Consider the following 21,039-nt stretch of genomic DNA (forward strand, 5'->3'; position numbering starts at 1 on the left):
AAAAAATTTACAGTCTAAGGCAACAGCGCACAGCTGAGACTATTACTTAAGCATACATGGCTCAAATTGGGCCATGTCTCACCATGTCAGCAACCCTGGCCCCTAAATCTCAACTTCTATTTAAAAAAAAAAGGAAGCCTGTAGCTGCTATGGGTATGAGGAAAAACTTGAAGACATGAAGCGCTTGTAAGCCAAGGCAATGAAGTCTATCAGGCTACAGGGCTGTTTAATTGCAGTGTAAATGTTCAGGCTCAGTCTGAAGCCTGGGCTCTGGAACCATCCCACCTCATGGAGTCCCAGAGCCTGGCCAAGCTCCAGTCCAAGCCCAGACATCTACACCATGGTTAAACAGCCTGGTAGTCCAACCTCATAAGCCTGAATCAGCTGGCACAGGCCAGCTGCAGGTGTTTTTAATGCAGTGTAGACATACCCTTAAGGACCTAGCATCCCACACACTAACCAGATGCTGACCCATACTTCCCCTATGCCAATTATGCCAGCCTTCATTGCCCATTTGTTAAATTTTCAAACCACCACCTTCATGCTTTCTCCAGTGTTACCCTGCATATGTAGGAGCTCCCTATAAACAATGTCCTTTTTCAAAACTCTCTTTAAAACTCTACACTACCACAATGCCATCAAAAATAGACAATTATGAATGTCATAGAAGTCATACAACATATGCTACAGCATCTGTGGAACTTTCACTATATCTCTATGGTTTAGAAAAGCAGGAAGGAAGATTCCTGGTCATTCCCACCCTCAGCACCTGTACACAAAACCTGGTTAATCAGGATTTGAACAGGAAGGATGATTTAAGCTTATCTTTGCTCAGCCATGGTGGTCTTTTGTCTGTGCAGTACTTAGAGTATGTCTAGACAGGTGTAATTTCCAGCTCAAGTAGACATATCCATCCAAGCTCTGACTATGGACTGAGGGTCTTGGACAGAAATGTACTCAGGGCAGCTAGCCCATCCTGCTGCTCATGCTGCTGCAGCTATACTTCTATTTTTAGCATGCTACCATGATCTGAACTAGCAGTAGTAGATCTGCTCAAGTCAGATATTCCATTTTCCAGTTCCAGGGCAGAGATGCCTTTACTGTTCTCCAGGGGTGCCTCACAGATCTGTTCAGAACCTCTTCAGGCTATTCTATATTCAGTGGTGAGACCATATTCTCCCACAAGTTCAATGAACTTTAAGTAAATATACTGCAGAAGGATTTACATTGTCTTTTTACTCCTAATTAAGACTTGAGATATTTTTTGTTCAATGTCTTATGGAAGTACCTCTAAAATAACGTAAGTAAGTGGGGTAGAACAGAGTGCATGGCTGTTGGTGTTTGATAGAGATTCCTTGGTTCTTTATTGCACCATGTTCATCTTTCTGGATTTGTTTATTGAATACTGAGGTAACATTTTTTCATGTTGCCTTGGAGGGAGGGGTTGGATTTTTTTCAATTTTTCTATCAGATAAGCAACAGAAATAAGGCACTAAATTTTTCCTTCAAAAGTATTCCATCAGCAGTTTTGATTAAATAAAAGTTTATTCTTAATTTGGGGAATCCATAAATTTCTCTTTCAAACCAAACCACCTTTGAAGAAGCTAACCACAGCTTGAAATAAGAATAAAGGTTTATAATATTTGCAATTTTAAAAACCCTATTATTGGTTATATATGGTTATATATATTGGTTATATATTTATGCCCACTTAGAAAATTTCTTATAGAATATACCTGTATAGATAATGTTCTACTTCTCGGACTTCTGGTATTGATTCCTCTTCATCAGAAATCTGTCGGGCTTGAAACTTTCGATCTTGGAGGTCATACAACATCACAACAATTAAACTGGTCAATTCATCTGGCTGCAACAGAAAAATAACCATGTAGAGAAATGGAAAGAAAGCAGGTCCCAAACATGCTCAGAGATTCACCTTCAGACCCTTATATTTACAGAAGAACTGTCTTTAGTAGGACTACATATAAGAGCCTGCACAGGTGGTTCCTCCGTTAGGGAGATCACTATGAATTACAAAGACAATTATTTTGAATGAAAAAAAGACTTTTTAAAAGATTTTTGAAGTGTCCAGCTTCTCTTCAATAAAACAGACTTATTGACTACTTTAATTGAAGCACTGAAAATTTTAATTCTCCAAGGTACAGAAAAAACTGGTTACATTTCTTTCCTTCAGAGTTTTTTAAATTTTTCCCCCTCCCCCTACAACTACATTTTACTCTTTTGCAGCAGACTGCATATGTCTGAGAAAGGTATTCCCCTTCATCTACCTTGTAACAGAAAAGTCACAGTACCTAGCTACAAGTGTTCAATTGTTGGCAAATGTTTTCTGATTTTCCTGTTTATAAACATCTTTAGAAGTAAAATTTGACTGTTGTACAGTAATGTTCAAGGTAAGGAAACACACAATACATACTCAATAGCTTTTAATTTTATTGCACAACATTCAAAGTGTAAGATCCTTTTAAAAAGAAAATCAGTACTGATTCTACCACTGCCAAGCTATTTTGTTGCTCAGAAAAATCATTTCCTCGCAGTCCTTAGTATTCTTACTAGACATTGTCCACAACTGACACTAATTCACAATTTTGTTGGAATTAGCAGAGGCACCCAGGACTGAATGGACATGAATAGCACTAGAAGTTCTCTCACCAGGTCAGTATGTTGAAGCTGTACCATGGTGTGTGACCTTCAGTCCCCTGAGGATCGTTTATGTAAACTACATTCCACACAAGTTAAACACAGAGGAATGTGAGAAATGATATTTCTTTATGTTAAATACCATGTTTTTATTTTTTAATATATATGCACACATGAGTTTATAAAATAAAAGGAACTGATCCTCACAACAAACCCATGAGCTGGAGAAAATATCTTTATTTTACTAATCAGCAGACCAAAGTGCAAAGATATTAAGTAGCCATGCTTTTCCAAACTTGGATACCTAAAGTCAGTCGCCTAAAATCCATATTTAGGCACCTGCATAAGTGTCCTGACTTTCAGAAATGCATAATACTGTAAGATCCTTTAGAAGTCATTAAGTCAGTGGGATAGGGGGATGCTTACACCTTCTGTAGGTGCCTAAATTTGGCTTTGGTGACACTATGCTAAAATTTTCAAACTTGGGCACTAAGTCTCCTGTCTTAACCACAATACTAACTTTGCTCCTTTAAAGTTCAGCTTAACTTATTTAATACCCAGCATTGAGAATGTGAAGGTTTAGGTTTTCTAAAGTAAACAGCTTTTAATACAAAAAACTGTAGACAAAGTTATTGATAACTTTATGAAATCTATAAAAAGGGTAATAAGGACAATCCAGGGAATTAGATCAGTCAGCTTAACTTCAGTACCCAAAAAGATAATGGAGCAAATAATAAAGCAATCAATTTGAAAATACCTAGAAGATAAGGTAATAAGTAACAGTCAGCATGGATTTGTCAAGAACAAATCATGTCAAAGCAACCTAATAGTGTTTTTTTGACAGCGTAATAATGGATGGGGGGGGGGGAGTGGTAGATGTAGTATATCTTGACTTTAGTAAGGCTTTTGATACGGTCTCACATGACCTTCTCAAACAAAGAAAATACAACCTAGATGAACCTACTATAAAAGGTGAGTGCATAACTGGTTAGAAAACTGTTCCAAGAGTAGCTATAAGTGGTTCACAATCAAGGTGGAAGGGCATATCGAATGGGGTCCCGCAGGGATCTGTTCTGTTCAATATCTTCATCAATGATTTAGATAATGGCATAGAGAATACACAAAGTTTGCAGACAATACCAAGCTAGGAGGGGTTGCAGGAGCTTTGGAGGATAGGATCAAAATTCAATATGATCTGGACAAACTGGAGAAATGGTCTGATGTAAATAGGATGAAATTCAGTAAGGACAAATGCAAAGTACTATACTTAGGAAAGAACAATCAGTTGCACACATTCAGGATGGGAAATGACTCCATAGGAAAGTGTACTGCAGAAAGGGATCTAAGGGTCATAGTGGATCACAAACTAAATGAGTCAACAGTGTAACACTGCTGGGGGGAGGGGGAGTGAACATCATTCTGGGATATATTAGCAGGAGTGTTGTAAGCAAGATTTGAGAAGTAATTCTTCCGCTCTACTCCGCAGAGATTTTCTTCCCTTCTTATAAGTGTTATTTTGTTTGGAGAAAGAGTGTACTAAATTTAAAAAATATTTATATTTATATTGCCTCTTACTTATTTCAAATATTCCATTTAAGGATCTTCAAGTACTTTACAAGCACTGCCTTACCAACACTATTTTACTGATGAGGCAATAGAGACAGACTGTAGCCAACATTTTCAGAAGTGTTCTCTAACTTTTGTAGGCAAAAGGTGCGGAGCAGAGAGCTTCAGTTGAAGTCCATAGAAATATATGCGCCCAGTACTTTGAAAATCAGGCCCTAGGTATCTCAAAGTGAGCACCCATGTTTAGCAGACACTTCTGAAAATTTTGGTGTTAGTTGAGATTTCCTGATCAGTTACTGAAGCAAACCTGATCCTTGAAACAAAGTCCAGCAACCTGGTAAGAATGAAGGGTTTGTGCATCCTTTCTGAATTTCCTGTCATTCTAATACAGAAAGATTTCCTAACCTATCCTGCCTGTACCTTCCTTCCATCTTCCTTCATATGCACTAATACATATGAATGTCTCTCTCTCTCTGATAAGCTGCAGCTCATATCTGACCTGTGCATAAAAAATTCTGAGTGCGCTTACTGATGACTGCATCCAATTGGAGGCTGGAAGAATATAGTTACTAATCTTCTGTAATTGTTGTTCTTCGAGATTTGTTGCTTATGTCCATTCCATGTCAGGTGTGTGTGCTCGCCACATGTATTGGTGCCGGAAATTTTTCCCTCAGCGGTTATCTGTAGGGCCGGCTCTAGCGCCCTCTGCAATGGTGCATATATGTGGCGATATAATGAGCTGCCAGCCCCCCAATTCCTTCTTGCCGGAACTCCAACAGAGGTGAAGGAGAATGCGTCATGGAATGGACATGAGCAATGCGTCTCGAAGAACAGTTACGGAAGGTTAGTAACCGTTTTTTCTTCGAGTACTTGCTCATCTCCATTCTATGTCAGGTGACTCACAAGCAATACCTCTGGAGGTGGGCCAGGAGTTCAAAGATGTGCCGATTGCAATACCGCTCTGCCAAAGTCTGCATCATCCCCGGGCCTGTCACGTGATGGCATAGTGGGAGGTGATGGTATGAACAGAAGACCAAGTTGTGGCCCTGTAAATGTCCTGTATTTGAATCTGAGCTAAGAAAGCCACAGAGGAAGCCTGTGCTCTTGTTGAATGGGCTGTCAGGAGTTGCAGGAGGTGTGATCTTTGTCTGCTCATAACAAATCCTCTGTGATGAAACTGGCAAACCCTTCATTCGCTCAGCAACCACGATGAAGAACTGCGTGGATTTTTGGAAGGGCTTAGTTCTTTCGATGTAGAAAGTCAGTGCTCGCCTGACATCCAAGGTGTGCAAGCATCTCTCTTCACTAGAACTGTGAGGTTCTGGAAAATAAAAAAGACGGACAGGAAGATGTCCAGGTTGACATGAAACCGCAATACCATCTTTGGTAGAACTGCGGGATGAGGGAGCAGCAGAACTTTATCTTTGTAAAACACGGTATAGGGAGGTTCTGATGTTACAGCCCTGATTTTGGAGACTCACCTCATCGACATAATTGCCACCAAAAAGGGCAACCTTCCACAAGTGAAGAAGTGAACAGGACGTCATGGGCTCAAAGGGAGGCCCAAGTCTGGACAAAACTAGGTTGAGGACCCATGGGGGAAACAGGGTCTCTGACCCACGGAAAGTCTTCCCAAGCCTTTCAGGAATCTGGCCATCATCTCATGAGAGAAGACTTATCTGCCCTGGATATGCGGGTGTAAGGCTGAGATGGCCACCAAGCATATCCTGATTGACGATAACGCCAGGCCTTGATGGTTCAAATGGAGTAAATACTTCAGAATTGAGTGCAATGGCACCTGGGTTGGGGAGAGGTTTCGTTCCAGTGCCCAGCTGGAGAAGCATTTCCACTTTGCCAAGTAAGCAGTTCTAGTAGAGGGTTTTCTGCTTTCCAGCAGGACTTTCTGAACCTGAGTGTAGCAAGCCTGCTCCTGAAGGCTTACCCATGCAGCATCCATGCTGTTAGATGTAAAGAGACGAGGTTCGGATGTAACAGCCAGCCATGATCCTGTGAAATCAAGTCTGGACGGTCCAGGAGTGTCCAAGGGGCTGCCACTGCCAGGTCCTGCAACATGCTGAACCAGTGTTGATGGGGCCACGCCGAAGCGATCATTATGACCCAAGCTTTGTCCCTCTTGATCTTTTTGAGGACTTTGTGAATGAGAGGGATTGGTGGAAAGGCATAGATCAGGCTTCCCAACCATTGCAGGAGAAATGCATCAAGAAGCGAGCTTCTGTCGGGTCCTTGCAGGGAACTGAAACGGTGACATTTCCTGTTCAGTTTGGTTGCGAATAGGTCCACCTGGGGAGTTCCCCCCCTTTGGAAGATCACCTGGAGTTAGTTAAGGTTCACGGACCACTCATGATGAGAAGGGATCTACCAACATGTTCTTGACTCCAAGAGGTGTGGGGCTTCAAGAGGGATCACATGTTTCATGTAGAAGTCCCACAGACTGAGTGCCTCTTGGCAGAGGGCTGAAGATCTTGCTCCTCCTTGCTTGTTGACATAATATATTGATGCAGTATTGTCACGAAAGGTAGCATGGGTGTTGACAGACATCTGGGGAAGGAACACTTTGCAGGCTAGATGATGTGGATGACCTTGAAAACTAGTGTAAAAGAAATAGGATGAAATTTAATAGTGTAAAATGGAAGGTCACACACTTAGGAACTGACAACAAGAATTTTGCTATAAACTCTGGACTTATCAGTTGGAAGCAACAGAGGAGAAAGACTTGGGTATATTGGTCGATCACAGGATAACTATGAACCGCCAATGTAATGTGGCATGAAAAAGGCTTACGCAAACCTACCATACATCAGGTGAGGTATTTCCAACAGAGACAAGGATGTGTTTTACCATTCTACAAGGCCCTGGTGAGACCTCATCTGCAGTACTGTGTGCATTTTCTGGTCTCCCATGTTTAAGAAAGATTAATTCAAACTAGAACAGGTGCAGAGAAGGGCATCATCAGAGGAATGGAAAACCTACCTTACGAGGGGACACTCAAGGAGCGTGGCTTGTTTAACTTAACAAAATGAAGGTGGAGGAGAGAGATGTTTGCTTTCTGTAATACAACAGAGTGATAAATACCAAGGAGAGAGAGAAGTTATTTATATTAAGAGTCATTGTTGACAAGAACAAATGGATATAAACTGGCCATCAACAACTTTAGACTTGAAATTAGATGTAGATTTCTAGATATCAGAGGAGTGAAGCTCTGGAGCAGCATTCCAAGGGGAGCAGTGAGGGCAAAACACCTAAATGGCTTCAAGACTGAGCTTGATAAGTTTATGGAGTGGATAGTATGATGAGACTGCCTATAATGGTATGTGGCCCACCTGTGACTGCTAGTAGCAAATATTCCCGACGGCCAGTGATGGGACACTAGAGGGCGAGGGCTCTGAGTTACTACAGAGAATTCTTCCCAGGTGTCTGGCTGGTGGATCTTGATAAGATCAGGATTCAAATGATCACCTTATTTGGGATTGGGAACCAATTTTCCCCCAGGGCAGATTGGCAAAGACCGCAGGGGTCTTCCCTTGCAGCATAGGGTACAGGTTACTTGCAGGTTTAAACTAGAGTAAACGGTGGATTCTCTAACTTCAAGTCTTTAAATCACAATTTGAGGACTTCAGTAACTCAGCCAGAGATTATGGCTCTATTACAGGTGTGAGTGGGTGATGTTCTCTGACCTGCAATGTGCAGGAGGTCAGATAAGATGATCACAATGGTCCCCCCTCTAGTCTTAAAGTCTGTGAGGGCTAAAGGAGGCATTTAGCCACCTTTGCACCCTCCGGGTCCTGGGTTGCTCTGGGGACTAGAGAAGCTCCTGAAGTAACAGACAGTTCTGGCAGCTTGTGTAAGTTACAGCAGTCAGGCTGCCATATGGGCTGCCATGCAATGCACCCCAGATACACTGCTCTTGCACTGTGTGTCACGGCTTGAGCTGGGGTGCATGGAAGGACAGCCTACGGCTGTTTTCCACTACCCTATGTGCTCCAGGGAAATCCTCCCCTGGCTAAATACAGGGTTTTAAGGCTTCTTTAAATTGCTCTGCCCTTATATGTGGCAAAAAGAGGCCACAACAAGGATGGGGATGTCACCCTAAATCCTCATCTCTAAATATTTCCTCTGCAGAAAAGGGTTGAAATTGACTGAAATAACAGCATGAGGGAAGTTTCTACCGAGCCTCCCCCTTCTTGAGGGGCAAACAGAGGACTTCAGAATTTCCTTAGCTGTCAGTGTGGCACATTCCATGAGTGCTACTAAATTAACTCAAAATTAAGTATAATAAGCTTTAAAACATTGTCAAACTTCTTAGTTGAATGCTAAAGGGAATACTTAAATTGGCTTTTCAAAGATGTCAAATCTTTACAAACACTTGAAGCATGGATACAAATGGCCAGCATAAATGGCTCTATTTTCAGTATGAGTGAGTTCCTTTGTACAACTACTTTACTGTTGTGTGTATTTGTGATTGTCCCACCCTCCACATACATAAAGTTGAAAATTTATCCCAGTGAAATATAGATTTAAACTGTATGACAATTCAAAATGTAAAATAAGATATAACAATATTTCAGGATCCTTCAGAATGAAAAATATGCTAGATACATATAGTAACAGATTGCATTGAAAAGTAGCTTATTTTCTAGAAAAGTTACTTACTATTGACTGACATGGGTAAAAGCAGCTATCTAACAATATATTTTCAAGTAGATCTTGATCTGTAAGAGAAAAAATACTTGTAAAATACATTTGTAGTATATTGTTGAGTTTGAAGTATTAGGAAATATAAATCAGTAAAATTCATAACCACCAAGGCAAAGATTGAAATGAGTGGATTAAAGACACAGTAGATTGTTAAGCAATATTGAAAGATTTTAAGATACAAATTTAACTGCAAAAAGGAAAATCTCAAGGTAGCTGAATTCAGATCTGACATTCATGTCAGAGTATTATAATTTCAGTGAAAACATAGTATTTTAAAATGTACATTAGGTTTCATGTATAACTTAAATGCTTAAATTGATAAACATATGAAAGTTACATAGGTGTCTTGATCCCTCAAGTATTTCAATATAGCTATTTTTACTTTACAGACTTCCCAATAGTGGCTCCCTAACTTCCAGTGGAAGGCAAAAGTGCCTTAGGCACACAGAGTTATAGAAAAGCTGGGATGGCTTAAGTTCTCTCTGTCTTCAGGAGACAAAGTGAAATCCAGGCGCCACTGAAGTCAATGGCAAAATTGACATCATTGGCATCAAGGGGGCCAGGATTTCACTCGTTTTCTGAGGAACCCTGAGAATAAGAATGGTTGATGACATTCCCAGCTCTAGGACAAAGCAGCCACTAACGCTGCTTCAGACTTTTTTCTTGCAGAGCACCTCCAAGGTTTTCTGCATAGAATTGTAGAATATTAAGGTTGGAAGGGACCTCAGGAAGTCACCTAGTTTGAACCCCTGCTCAAAGCAGGACCAACCCCAACTAAATCATCCCAGCCAGGGTTTCATCAAGACGGGCTTTAAAGACCTTTAGGGATGGAGATTCCATCACCTCCCTAGGTAACCCATTCCAGTGCTTCACCACCTCCTAGTGAAAATGTTTTTCCTCATATCCAACTTAGATCTCCCCCACTGCAACTTGAGACCATTGCTTCTTGTTGTGTCATCTGCCACCACTGAGAACAGCCTAGCTCCATCCTCCCTGGAACTCTCCCTTCAGGTAGTTGAAGGCTGCTATCAAATCCCCCCTCATTCTTCTCTTCTGCAGACTAAATAAGCCTAGTTCCCTCAGCTTCTTCTTAAAAGTCATATGCTCCAGCCCCCTGATCATTTTTGTTGCCCTCCGCTGGACTCTCTCTCCAATTTGTGCACATCCTTCCTATAGTGGGGGGCCCAAAACTGGTCACAATACTCCAAGTGTGGCCTCAGCAGTGCCGAATAAAGAGGAATAATCACTTCCCTCAATCTGCTGGCAATGCTCCTACTAATGCAGCCCATATTGCCGAATTGCAATATGCAGCCCAATTTCTTCTTAAGAAAATAGATTTATATTACTGCACTATACCTGCATGTTACTTAAAACAAAAACAACACACCCAAAAACCACATACATCATGGAGAAAATTATTTTCTGGGTTGACAATCCTTTGACTCAACTAATACACAATGGTATTTATTAATGGCTTGGTATGCATAACTAAAGACTTCTCTGCCCATAAAGGAGAGGCAGCATGAAACAGTGCCCATACCTGTTTATTTTCTTTAAAACCTTTTCTATTTTTCCTCTTTTCTTTAATTTTTCCTTCTTTTTCTTTCAAAAAACCCTTATTTTTTCCTAAAAAACTCCCCACATTTTTTTCTTCTCTCAAAACACAGGCTTCACATGTCCAAACACAGGCACACAGCACCCCTCACAGGCTCCAATGCAAAAACAAAACAAAACAAAAAAAAACTATAGACATGGCCAACGGCACCAAAAATGTACAAGACTGGAAACGGGGATCAGATGGCGGGATATAAGCCACAACGGGGTGTGGAAACCTGTTAAAAATACATGGTGATGAATGCTATCGAGGTCTTTCTATTCACAGGCTAGCACTCTAACTATGAAACCATCTTTCCTGCTCATCAGTATACATGATCATAGCGATATACATGACCTGAATACACCACATAATTTTTTTCATATTTCTTGCACTGCCTCATTTCTGCTGGTGATATGGGAAAAGAGTTTCTACTTACATTTCAGAGCACTAAAAGCCAGTTCATAGGATGATCGCTGGGAACATTCATCTTTAAAATCTGGTAAGGATGGCACTAGCTCGTTACCATACCTTACCAATATTTTATCCTGAGGCTTTTCATTACGAATGCCTTGAAAAATTTTAGCTGCATTTTCATATACAGAGTCTTGATAGCCATTGCTTTCAATAAGACTTGTTGTACTCTTTTCAGTAGGCTCTCTCTCATTTGAAATCGCCATTTCCCTGAAATTTGAAATGTCATTTGACAACACCGAGTTACTTTTGGAACTTGGCATTCTTCCTGTTGCTTTGTCAGCACTATAAAATTTGACAAGTCAGAATCCCACTGTCTCTGCAAAAACAAGAAAAGTTTGTATTAAAATTAAGTTTAAAAAATCAGCCGTTTTCAGTCTCATTAAAGTGTTTCTCTTCATTTTTATGGTTTTTATAGAAATACTTAAGTTTTTTGATCTGGTACCCAATCCTGTAAAAATGAAAACATATGCTGAACTTTGACACATTTCAACATTGAATAAAGTTGAGTAAATCAAAATGTTATTTCACTACTTAAAAAATACAGTTTACTTATATAAATATATAAATGCAGACACAAATTATCTTACAGCAGTGGTCCCTAAACCTTTTTGGTCCATGCCACCCCGCCCTTACCTGGTCCACGCTTCCCCCCGCCCCAGGAGCCGCAAACAAGGGCAGGGCCAGAGCAGGGCTAGGTGGTACTCCCTCCCCGCTACCTGTGGGGGCTGGCCCGGGCGCTGCCGCCCCTCCAAATGTTCCTCAGCACCCCCTTAGGGGAGTATTGCCTTATAGTAACCATAGTTCTTTGAAATATATTGTCCACATGGATTCCATGACCTGCCCTCCTCCTTTGTTTCTACAGATCCTAATCCTCTGAAATTCTGTATTGGTGAAAGAACTGAAAGATGGTTGCATGCACTCCACCCTTTACATCCTAGGGTAAGAATGTGCAAGGACACATAGTGTCCATAGGGACCACATCTGCACCCTGTTAGTTAAAACTGATCTTGTGCAGCTGTGTACATGCAGCCCCAGCTTGACTCGGGTCCCAGAAGTCCTCCAGATGTATTCCAGAGTTTCTTGAGCCAACTTTCTTAGTCTTCTCTATGCTGATAATCTGTGGTGATGATCTATGGCAAACAGAAGCCACACATCCTTGGCAGCAGCATACGTCAGCATTAACACATTGTCTGCTGAGCACCGGTCTGCAAGCACACTACCCGAGAGCCTGCATGGTTTTCAAAGAAGACCAATCAGAAACAGCTTTTTGCAACGAGAGCTGCTACCTGGTCACAAGGTTGTCACCGTGGTTGGGATATTGCAGATTATGTACTCTTTGTATTGTATGACTTTCGAACCAAACCTTGTACCTTTTGGATAATCTATGCATTATTCCCAGATGTACAGAAATTCTTTCCTTCAAAAAAAAAAAAAAAAAAATCTGTATTTGATCATTTTATAACATTAGCTTAAATAAAAAATTTTAAATCTGACCTTTGCCTTGTGAAATCACATCTGGTAAAACAGGTTGGAAACAAAAAGTTGACAGATTCACTACGTCTGAGTACCAGAACTGCCTGGGCCATGTTGGGACTACCATGACTATGAAGGTTTAATTTTGACTGAGACCCCTTAGTATTAACAGGATCAGCAAGTAGGCACTCGAGCCCCAGTCTCCATAAAATGAAGACAATATCCAACAGGGAGCCTAGGTCCAAACCCACCTCTTGAGTTGAACACAGATAATTTCTTATCCTCATCTATGGAGATAAGTCTCTTCAGGACAGAATCTTTTAGAGTCCACTCATGACTGTCTGAGAACTGCCTGTTAAGTTGATTGGGAGGGAATTTAACTAGTGAGATTTGATGATTGCACCAACTCTAGAGACAAATGGCTTTTCGGCACAGGGGTGATGACTGTGCATGGCTGTGATGTTTTCTGTCATCACTTGGATCACGGATCCCTGTAACAAGCGGAGGAATGCCATGCATGTTAGATGACACATGGCTTTGAGCCCAGGATATTTGTGAAGTTCAGCTTAGGCAAGGACAAAAGAGTCAGAGATCTTGTGTTTAAAATGGTAAAGATGAGCTCCCCATTTAAGAGAAGAGGCACTTGTTATCAACAAGTGGTGCAGCAAAGAGGTACTCTGGTGTAAAAATCCTTTCACATGGGCAGTAATCTAACAGGATTTTTACAGGACCTTCACTTTCATGTCCACATGGTGTTTGCTTGGTAGATATACTGATTGCAACCATCTTGTACAGAGTATAGGTGAAGTCTGGAAGTCTGCCATGCTGTGCAACATAGGTGCAGGAGAACATGTGACCCAGGAACCTAAGACATGCTCTTAACAGACATCTCAGGGTGAGCTTGCAAATCACAGAAGAGACTCACTATCCCACTATGATTTGGAATCCCTCCCGTGGTAAATATACTCCTGCTGACCTCAAATCTAACACAGCACCTATGAATCTTATACTTTGAGTCAATAAAAGTGTAGCTTTCTCTCTGCTGATCTTGAGCCCCAGTGTGATACAGAGCTCTAAGATCTCATGAATTTTGGTTTCTGGGAAGATAGTCACCAGATTAGCCAGTCATCAAGGTATAGGTATAACTAAATACTGTGTCTTGCTAAATGGGCTTTGATGAACACTAAATGCTTGGTGAATACTCCGTGCAAGGGAAATACCAAAGAGCAGGACTCGGTATTGGTAGCAAAGTCCCCTACTTCAAGTCTGAGATATTTTCTGTGTGCTGGACATATGGAAATATGAGCCCTGAAGGTCAACAGCAGCCAACCAATCATGAGACATAACTGAATGCCCTGTCAATATCTTAAACCTGAAATACCTGAAAATTTTGTTGAGACATCTGAAGTCTATAATAGGATGCCAGCCTGCTTTTCTCTTTCAGAATAAAAAGTAATAGGAATAAGAACCTCTTGCCTCTGAATTTCAGGGACGCCTCATCCACTGCTCTGGGCTGTAGAAAGGATTTTACCTCTTGTTTCTACATTATCTCATGACAAAGAATGGGAAAGGAAGGCAAGGGTAGGAAGCTCCTGGAATTGTACTGAATATCCTTTTGTTTGTGATTTCCAGGACCCACTGGTTACAGGTCAGCTAGTTTCAGGCCTCCTGAAAATAAAAAGAGGGTTTCCAAAAGGGGGGTGGAAAGGGGGACACATCCAGTAATGGTTCTGACTGGTTCATAACAATGACATCTAACTTGCTTGCAGTGTGCAGCAGAGAAGAGGCAGAATGCTTCCTGTAGTTGAGCCTCTGCCTCATCCTTAGTTGTTCCAATGACCTCTGTAGGTTATAAAAATAACATGTACAGGGGCTCTGTCTGGCAAAGTATTATGGGTCTGTCCTGCCTCTTCCATTTGGCTGGTTTGTATACACCCAATGAGTGGAGCTCTCAAATCCTTCAGTGCTTTAACAGTTCCAATGTTAACTAGATCACAATCTTCAAACAAGATGTAATTTGGACCTCCTGTAGTAGTCTCAAAAACTGGCACCATAAAGCCCACATCACAATGAAAGTGACCACTGCGCATGCTGCCATAGCAGAGTTGTCTGAAGCAGCCTGCACAAATGTTTGAGACACTAACTACTCTTCAGATGCCACAGTACCTCCCTTTCATTTTGTGGGCACTTCTCTATGAATTGTGACACCCTGTCCCCCTTGGGATAGTTATATTTTGATAAAAGTGCTTGATAATTCAAAATGTGCATCTGGAGACAAACTGAGGAAAAGCCTTCCTGGATGGGGGAACCACATGGGAGCTATCCAATCTAGTGTCCTGTATGGTTCTCTTGAATTCTCCCCATAACCTAAGTAGAAGACTCATCAGTACCATGATGGTATTAGTGAGCCACAGTTGTACCAAGCGACAAACATCTCCAGGTGTGTGGTCATCATGAAATCATCAATACACAGAACATCTTGAGTACAGAGAAAGTCCATGCCAGAAACAACTGCATTGTGGAGGTAGACAGAGTCACGGGCACCAAGATTACCCATTCCAAGTGTGCCAGTATCGACATCAGCACCAAGGGATTGGTACCAAGAGAAGGGCAGACTGAAGTTCCAGGAAGTACTGTGGGTATCTGGTGGCCAGCCAGCGCCAAGACATCAGAGAGAGCTGATCTAGGCCATGAACCACCCTTTTAGCTGCACAGCATAAAGTAACAACAGCCTGGTGGGCTTTCTTCCTTGATTTAGTCAGAACTAGAGAGGGTTTCCTATGTCTGTGCTCTCTGGGAAAAATGTTCCTTCCTACCCCTTTCTGACAAGTGGGTGGAAGAGGTCTGGCTGCTCTTCTAGTCTAAGTACTTGAAGGGTTCAATCTTTTCAATGATAAGTGAGCCCGGTTCCTCAAAATTCAAAGTAGCAATAGTCAAAGACGACTATTCAGTCCTAGGGGGAATCTTTTTTCCCCTCACGCTCTAAGGAGGCTCTCAAACACTCCAGAAGAAAGAACTGAAGGCAAGCTTCTCTCTCTCTCCTTCCGTGTCCCTTTGGAGAAGAAGCAACAGATAAAGTATCTGTCAGAAATGTATCCGTCACCAAAGCAAAAGGTCACTGAGCAGAATAGCAACCATGCAAAAGGGTTAAGTTTTAAATCCCAAAGACTTTGTTTCTGACATAACAGTGAGGGTTCTAGTACCAGGGGTATCCCATAATTTATCATCTTTTTTGTGCCCTTAGGTGTAAATACAAAAAACAAAAACAAAAAAACCCACTCTAAGCAAGAGATTGCAGAGCACACAGAATTAGCAGACACTGGCCACTGCATACAAGGCAAGAAGGACCCGAGGAATGGTTGGGCCTACTCTGCCCTTTATGTCTTTGGATAGATGGCGAGGATGGGCGCAAACACAGGCACAACCCCAGCAGATGGTGCTAGCCAAAAAGAATCAGATCTCACACCATAGGGCACACGCACACCAAAAGCTGAATCCATGTAGACAATCACTTGAAGAAACTCAGGTTTCAAGAAAGATTATATGACTTCAATTGGAGTTGAAGATAATCAACATAGCATAAAAAGCATTTAACATCTTGAAGATTTGTCTTGATTGTTTATATTATAGAACAAAAAGACATTTGTTCTATAATATGGAGAAGTATATTCAAAACAGCAATCCATTACTACTTTATACTAAGTCACTTATTAGTCATACTTGTTCTAGGCACTAAACATTTCATGAAGTACTTGTCTTTACTCTATAGCATCTCCAATTATACCATACACAAAAAGCAGCATTTACAGCTGCCAATAGCTAGCCATATTGACTTACTGGTATACCAAAGTTTAGCACCAATATATTACTCATAAATCTATGTTTTTAATAGGAGTTCATGAGAACAAGTTACCTATAAGATTGCTATAATCCCTAGAAGACTGCACAGTACAAGCAATAGAGTCATCACAACTACTAGTTTATAGACTGTGTCATAGTCAATATACCATATTTTTTTTACATGTTAATCTTATAAACAGGAATGCAACAGATAGTGGGTGTATCGGTGTACTGATTTTTAAAAACAAAAAAGTGGATATACTCTATCAGTTCTGAATATACTGTCAGAAACTTTATCTTCTATAGTTTCTAATTTCCCAGTTTCACTCATCTGTGGATAGGAAAAGAAAAAAAGATTAGTACAATAAAGGAGTAAGATATAATGAGTTGCATTCCATGAAAGTCACAGCTCAAAGTTTAGGCATACTTAAGAAATTCATTCAAGTTTTAGAGATTACAGGTTCCAACAATATTCCCTGCACTTAAACAGGTTAATACAAATTCTAAAGAGATCACCTGCTCAATTATAGGGAATATTGCCAAAACTAGTGAATTCCAGAACCAGTATGAATTTTCAAGTGTGCTCATAGTATTCACTTTATGTTATATATGTTATTTAATAACAACCTAAAGCATAGTACAAGCATTAGTTAACACATTTATGTAACAGATACAAAATACTTTTCTAAGATGCAGTTCTGTTGGTACTGAGGATTTTAAGGAGGTCCCTACCATCACACGAACACAGATCCACCAGTACTAGCAAACATGGGAGAGCTAGTACAGCCTGTCCCCCCATGTTGTTACCATAGTGCTGTCTGACCCTACTCAAAGCAGGTCCATACCACATGGTGGTAAAAATGTCAGCTGTAGCCAGTTAGCCTCCCACCACTGCTAGGCAACAATGAAAGATTTCTCTGGAATGCCCCAGTGAAGACAAGCCCAAGGAGGCTTTTGGGGACACTGGCTGAAGGCTAAAATGAATGAAGCATATAAGATGACAGAGCACAGATGGACAGAAGCTATAAAGACAAGACAGAATTCCCAGTATTACCATTACAGTGCTGCTTACAACTTCCCCTCTCCCCCCCGCTGTTCACACACAGAGTTCCCCCTGCTTGCATCCCCAGCATAGGTGCCAACTCCATGGGTGCTAAGGGGCTGATGCACCCGCCAAAAAAAAATTATGGGTGCTCTGCACCCATCGGGGTGATTAGTTGTTGGCGTTCTCTGATCAGCTTTCCTCCCAAACAGCTGCTGCGAGCAAGAGCTGACTAGCTCAGCAGGCTGTCAACCCATCAGCTTAATCACTGTTCGCAACCACACCCCCCAGGTAAGGTGGCTTCATTCAGGTGCTAATAAGGAGGGTAGGCCACCCACCTTCCTTTGTTGGCAACAACAACAAAAAAGCCCTGAGGGCATGTGACAGAAGCATTGGCTCTGGCTGGGTGGGACCACGGGCGTTCTTCCAATTCCAAGCAGCAGAGCCAGGTAGGGTGAGTGGGGTGCAGTGGTGGTGCTGGCTGCCAGACAGAAGCACCAAGCTCGGGGGCCACATGGGGAGAGTCTGGAGCCCCAGCGGGTGGTGACAAAAGCCCCAATGCCACTGACAGGCTGGGGAGGGAGGGATCTTGCACTGCTCTTCAGGAAAGCATGGATCCTGCATTTTAACACTGAGCCACAGTAACATGTTGCTGTAGTGTGCTCAGCCTGGAATTGTTTGGTTGCACCCCACTATGAACCTTGTACTGATTACTGCATGTGGCCAAAAAGTAACACATTTTCAGTCACTTTTTAAAGTAGCACTTGGTGATTTGACCAAACTGATATTGCTAAACAGTAAGCATAGAAGTGTGTGTGGGGGTGTGCCTGACTGAGTGTGGTGGCATGCTGTCTCTTTAAGCAGAGCACTCACCACAAGCCTGAACACTCATTCAAACAGCAGCTGGCAGCAATCACTCCTGAGCCAGAGGCTGGTGCACAGACAAGCGCCCTGTCTCCTCATTCCAGCTCAGCAGACACCAGGCACACTGCTGAAGGGAGAGGGACACCTGACATCACACCCCTCTGTGCAGCTCAGCAGATTAGGAGACTCCTGACCCAGAGCAGCCTGACTCTCTTAATTGCTGCTGCATCTAGCTAGGCCCTGCAGTCAGCCCTGCCTGCATGGAGCTGACCCGACCCCACGGGCCCCAGCAGAACCAGAGCAGGCACACAGGAGCATAAATCCTGGGTTCAGCTGCCCCTGGCTGGGGAAGCCATGGTGGGGGGAGGCAGGATGCCAGGACTAGACCTGACATCTGGCTCCAACAGAAGGCTGGCAGGGCAACTCAGGCTGCACCGGCTGGGCACAGCTCTGGTGGGAGAGGTGGTGCTCCTGAGCCAGCTTCTGTTACACCCAGGCCTCCTCCATTTATCCATCCTAACTATTCTAGACTCCTCAGTCCCCCTGTTCTATCCCATTAGACCCCAATCCCGCTCCCAGCCCAGGGACAGAACCCAGGAATCCTGCCCCACAGCCTGGGTTTGTGGCAACTGCTTCTCTGCTGTGCTGGGCCTTGTATTGGCATTTACACACCCCTGCCAGGGTGCAGGAGGACCCCAATACACACACCTTGCTGGAGACAAATGATGGCCTTAGATGCAAGGCAGGGACTAATCCAGAACCCAGCATGATCATTCTGATCTTGCTCCTGACTGGTGTAAATCAGGCATCACTCCACTCGTGTCACTGGGGCGGATTCCCCTCTCGCTCAGCCTGGCATAAATCAGGAATGACTACACTAGCATCAGGGTCACGACAAGACCACTGGGCCATCTCTGGGGTTGATGGGAGGTTCACACCCTGAACTCACCTTGGATTTAGAAGCAGCTTTGGCTTGGGAATGTGTGATGCAAATGCCATTAGATGTGACTGGGACCGGGGCGGGGGGGGGGCTGATTGATTTCACTCTATTATGTATGTCCTGCATCACTTTTGTCCTCTCACACCCCATTCTACCCTCCTCACAGGTGTGTCACAGACCTCCTGCTTGGGATCCCTCCACTCCTTCACCCTCACCACCAGTCTCCAAACATCAGAAGCTCTTTCAGGTGAGACAGACCCCAGCTTGGCTCTTGAGGTTGAGAGAAGAAGGAGGGGCCAAGGAATGGAGTGGAGTTGGGGGAATGAGGTTCAGGACTCCAGGGTTTATTTGCTGCTCTGGGTGGGGAGTGGGGTCTAGTGCTTAGAGCAGAGGGCTGGGCATCAGGACTCCTGGGCTTTATTCCCAGCTCTACCATGGGCAAGGTATAGCTCTGTGAGGAAGACTGAAGTACCTTCAGCTATCTGTGGTTCAGTTTCCCTAGCGATTAAATGGGGATGGTAGCTACATGGCACAGCGTTAGTGGGGAGTAGGAGCAGAGTCTCAGGGGCAGAGCCTCCTTGGGGCAGGGTGGAGCAGGGTTGGGACTTCAGGGGGCAGGATAGGGCACCCCCGGCAAAGCCAAAACTCAGCACCCGTGTCCCCAGGCTCGCCTGGGAGATGCTATGGCAACTGGGACACTGTGCTAGGCCATCTCCTGGCTAACGCCCAGCTCCATGCACTTCGCACGAAGTCATCTCCTTGGCCCCGCTGCAGAGGGCCACATCGCTCTGTGGCTGGCGGAGGGAAGGAGGGAAACGTTCCCCCAGGAGCGGGGTCGGCCCTGGACACCACCCCGCCCCACAGCATCAGATTCGGCAGCCAAGGGCCCGCCCTCAGGGAAGCAAGACGTAGAGGGGCCCCTCAGCGCGGCAGCCACGCCACGGGCACCAACCAGGGTTACGGGAACTCCGCCCCGCCGCCGCGAGCCGCACACGGGACCCGCTCTCCCCGTGCCGCCCAACGCCCAGCAGGGCGAACGCGCTGAGGACGAGCGGGCGCAGGGTCCTCCGGCGGCACCTGTGGCGCTGGCGGCTGCCCACAGCGGACTCCCTCCGAAGGGACGGGTGCTCCCCGCGCAGGGCAGCGGGGCCGCGGCGTAACAGTCCGACGAGGGCCCCGCCTCGGGAGCTACAGCCCGGCCGGGGCGGTGAGGAGGAACGCTGCCCCGGGGCCGGGAGATGCGCCCTGCGCGGCTTTGTGCCCCTCCCTTACCCGCTTCTCCGCGCTCCACCGGCCGCCCACACACGACAGCAGCCGGCCGCTAATGCCGCAAGCAGCCGCGCGCTGCCCTCCGCTTTGACTGCCCCTCCAGCCCGGGCGGGGCGGGGCACCGCCCTCTGCACGTGGCCCCGCCCACAGGCCCCACCTATTTCAGGCGCCGAAACGGGCGAGGGACAGAACGATGGTCCTGGGACGGTTTCATTCAAATTCGGACTTTACCATTCTCCCCTGTCACGGGGGAGGGGAGGCTGCAGGTCTCCCATCCTCAGGTCTACCCACCCCTCCTTCGCCCCGCAACCATTCCCTTCCTGGCGGAGCTGTGCCTGTCTCCCCGGTGTTTTTGCCCCTTCGCCCTCCCCTCTTTCTGCGATAGGTTGGTATAGTCCAGTTGGTGGTTCACTATTAGGGTGAGGGGGGAGTGATAGGCACCTCTGTGGAAGACCAAGCCCAGATATCAGGACAGGCTCTATAAAATCGGGACATCTGGTCACCCTGTTCTCTTGAGCTGCGGGTTGGCACATGGCGGGAGGAGGGGATCTTCTGAAAGCATCTTCCTGCCGCCATAATTGGGGGCAGGATTGGGCCCTT

At 44.2% G+C, this 21,039-nt stretch overlaps 1 protein-coding gene across 4 annotated transcripts in view; it reads right to left on the reverse strand.

Moving 5' to 3' along the window:
• Positions 1-20,492, reverse strand: part of NSUN7 (NOP2/Sun RNA methyltransferase family member 7) — a 56,633-nt gene extending 36,141 nt beyond the window's left edge. For 2 of the 4 annotated variants that reach the window (XM_067531231.1, XM_067531234.1), the window contains exons 1-5: positions 20,443-20,492; positions 16,398-16,655; positions 10,974-11,327; positions 8,896-8,954; positions 1,737-1,867 (exon numbers count right to left, since the gene is read on the reverse strand). In XM_067531231.1, the coding sequence (XP_067387332.1) occupies positions 1,737-1,867; positions 8,896-8,954; positions 10,974-11,271 (488 nt within the window). In that variant the 5' untranslated portion in view covers positions 11,272-11,327; positions 16,398-16,655; positions 20,443-20,492. Of the gene's footprint in view, positions 1-1,736; positions 1,868-8,895; positions 8,955-10,973; positions 11,328-16,397; positions 16,656-20,442 lie in introns of those variants that run through there. The other 2 variants (XM_067531232.1, XM_067531233.1) reach the window with 2 other exon arrangements.
• Between the last annotated feature and the right edge of the window lie 547 nt (positions 20,493-21,039).

This window comes from Emydura macquarii, unplaced genomic scaffold (genome assembly GCF_026122565.2).
Source record: "Emydura macquarii macquarii isolate MOO-44397 ecotype Brisbane River unplaced genomic scaffold, CSIRO-AGI_Emac_v2 contig_3128, whole genome shotgun sequence".
In the NCBI taxonomy this organism is placed as follows: domain Eukaryota; kingdom Metazoa; phylum Chordata; order Testudines; family Chelidae; genus Emydura; species Emydura macquarii.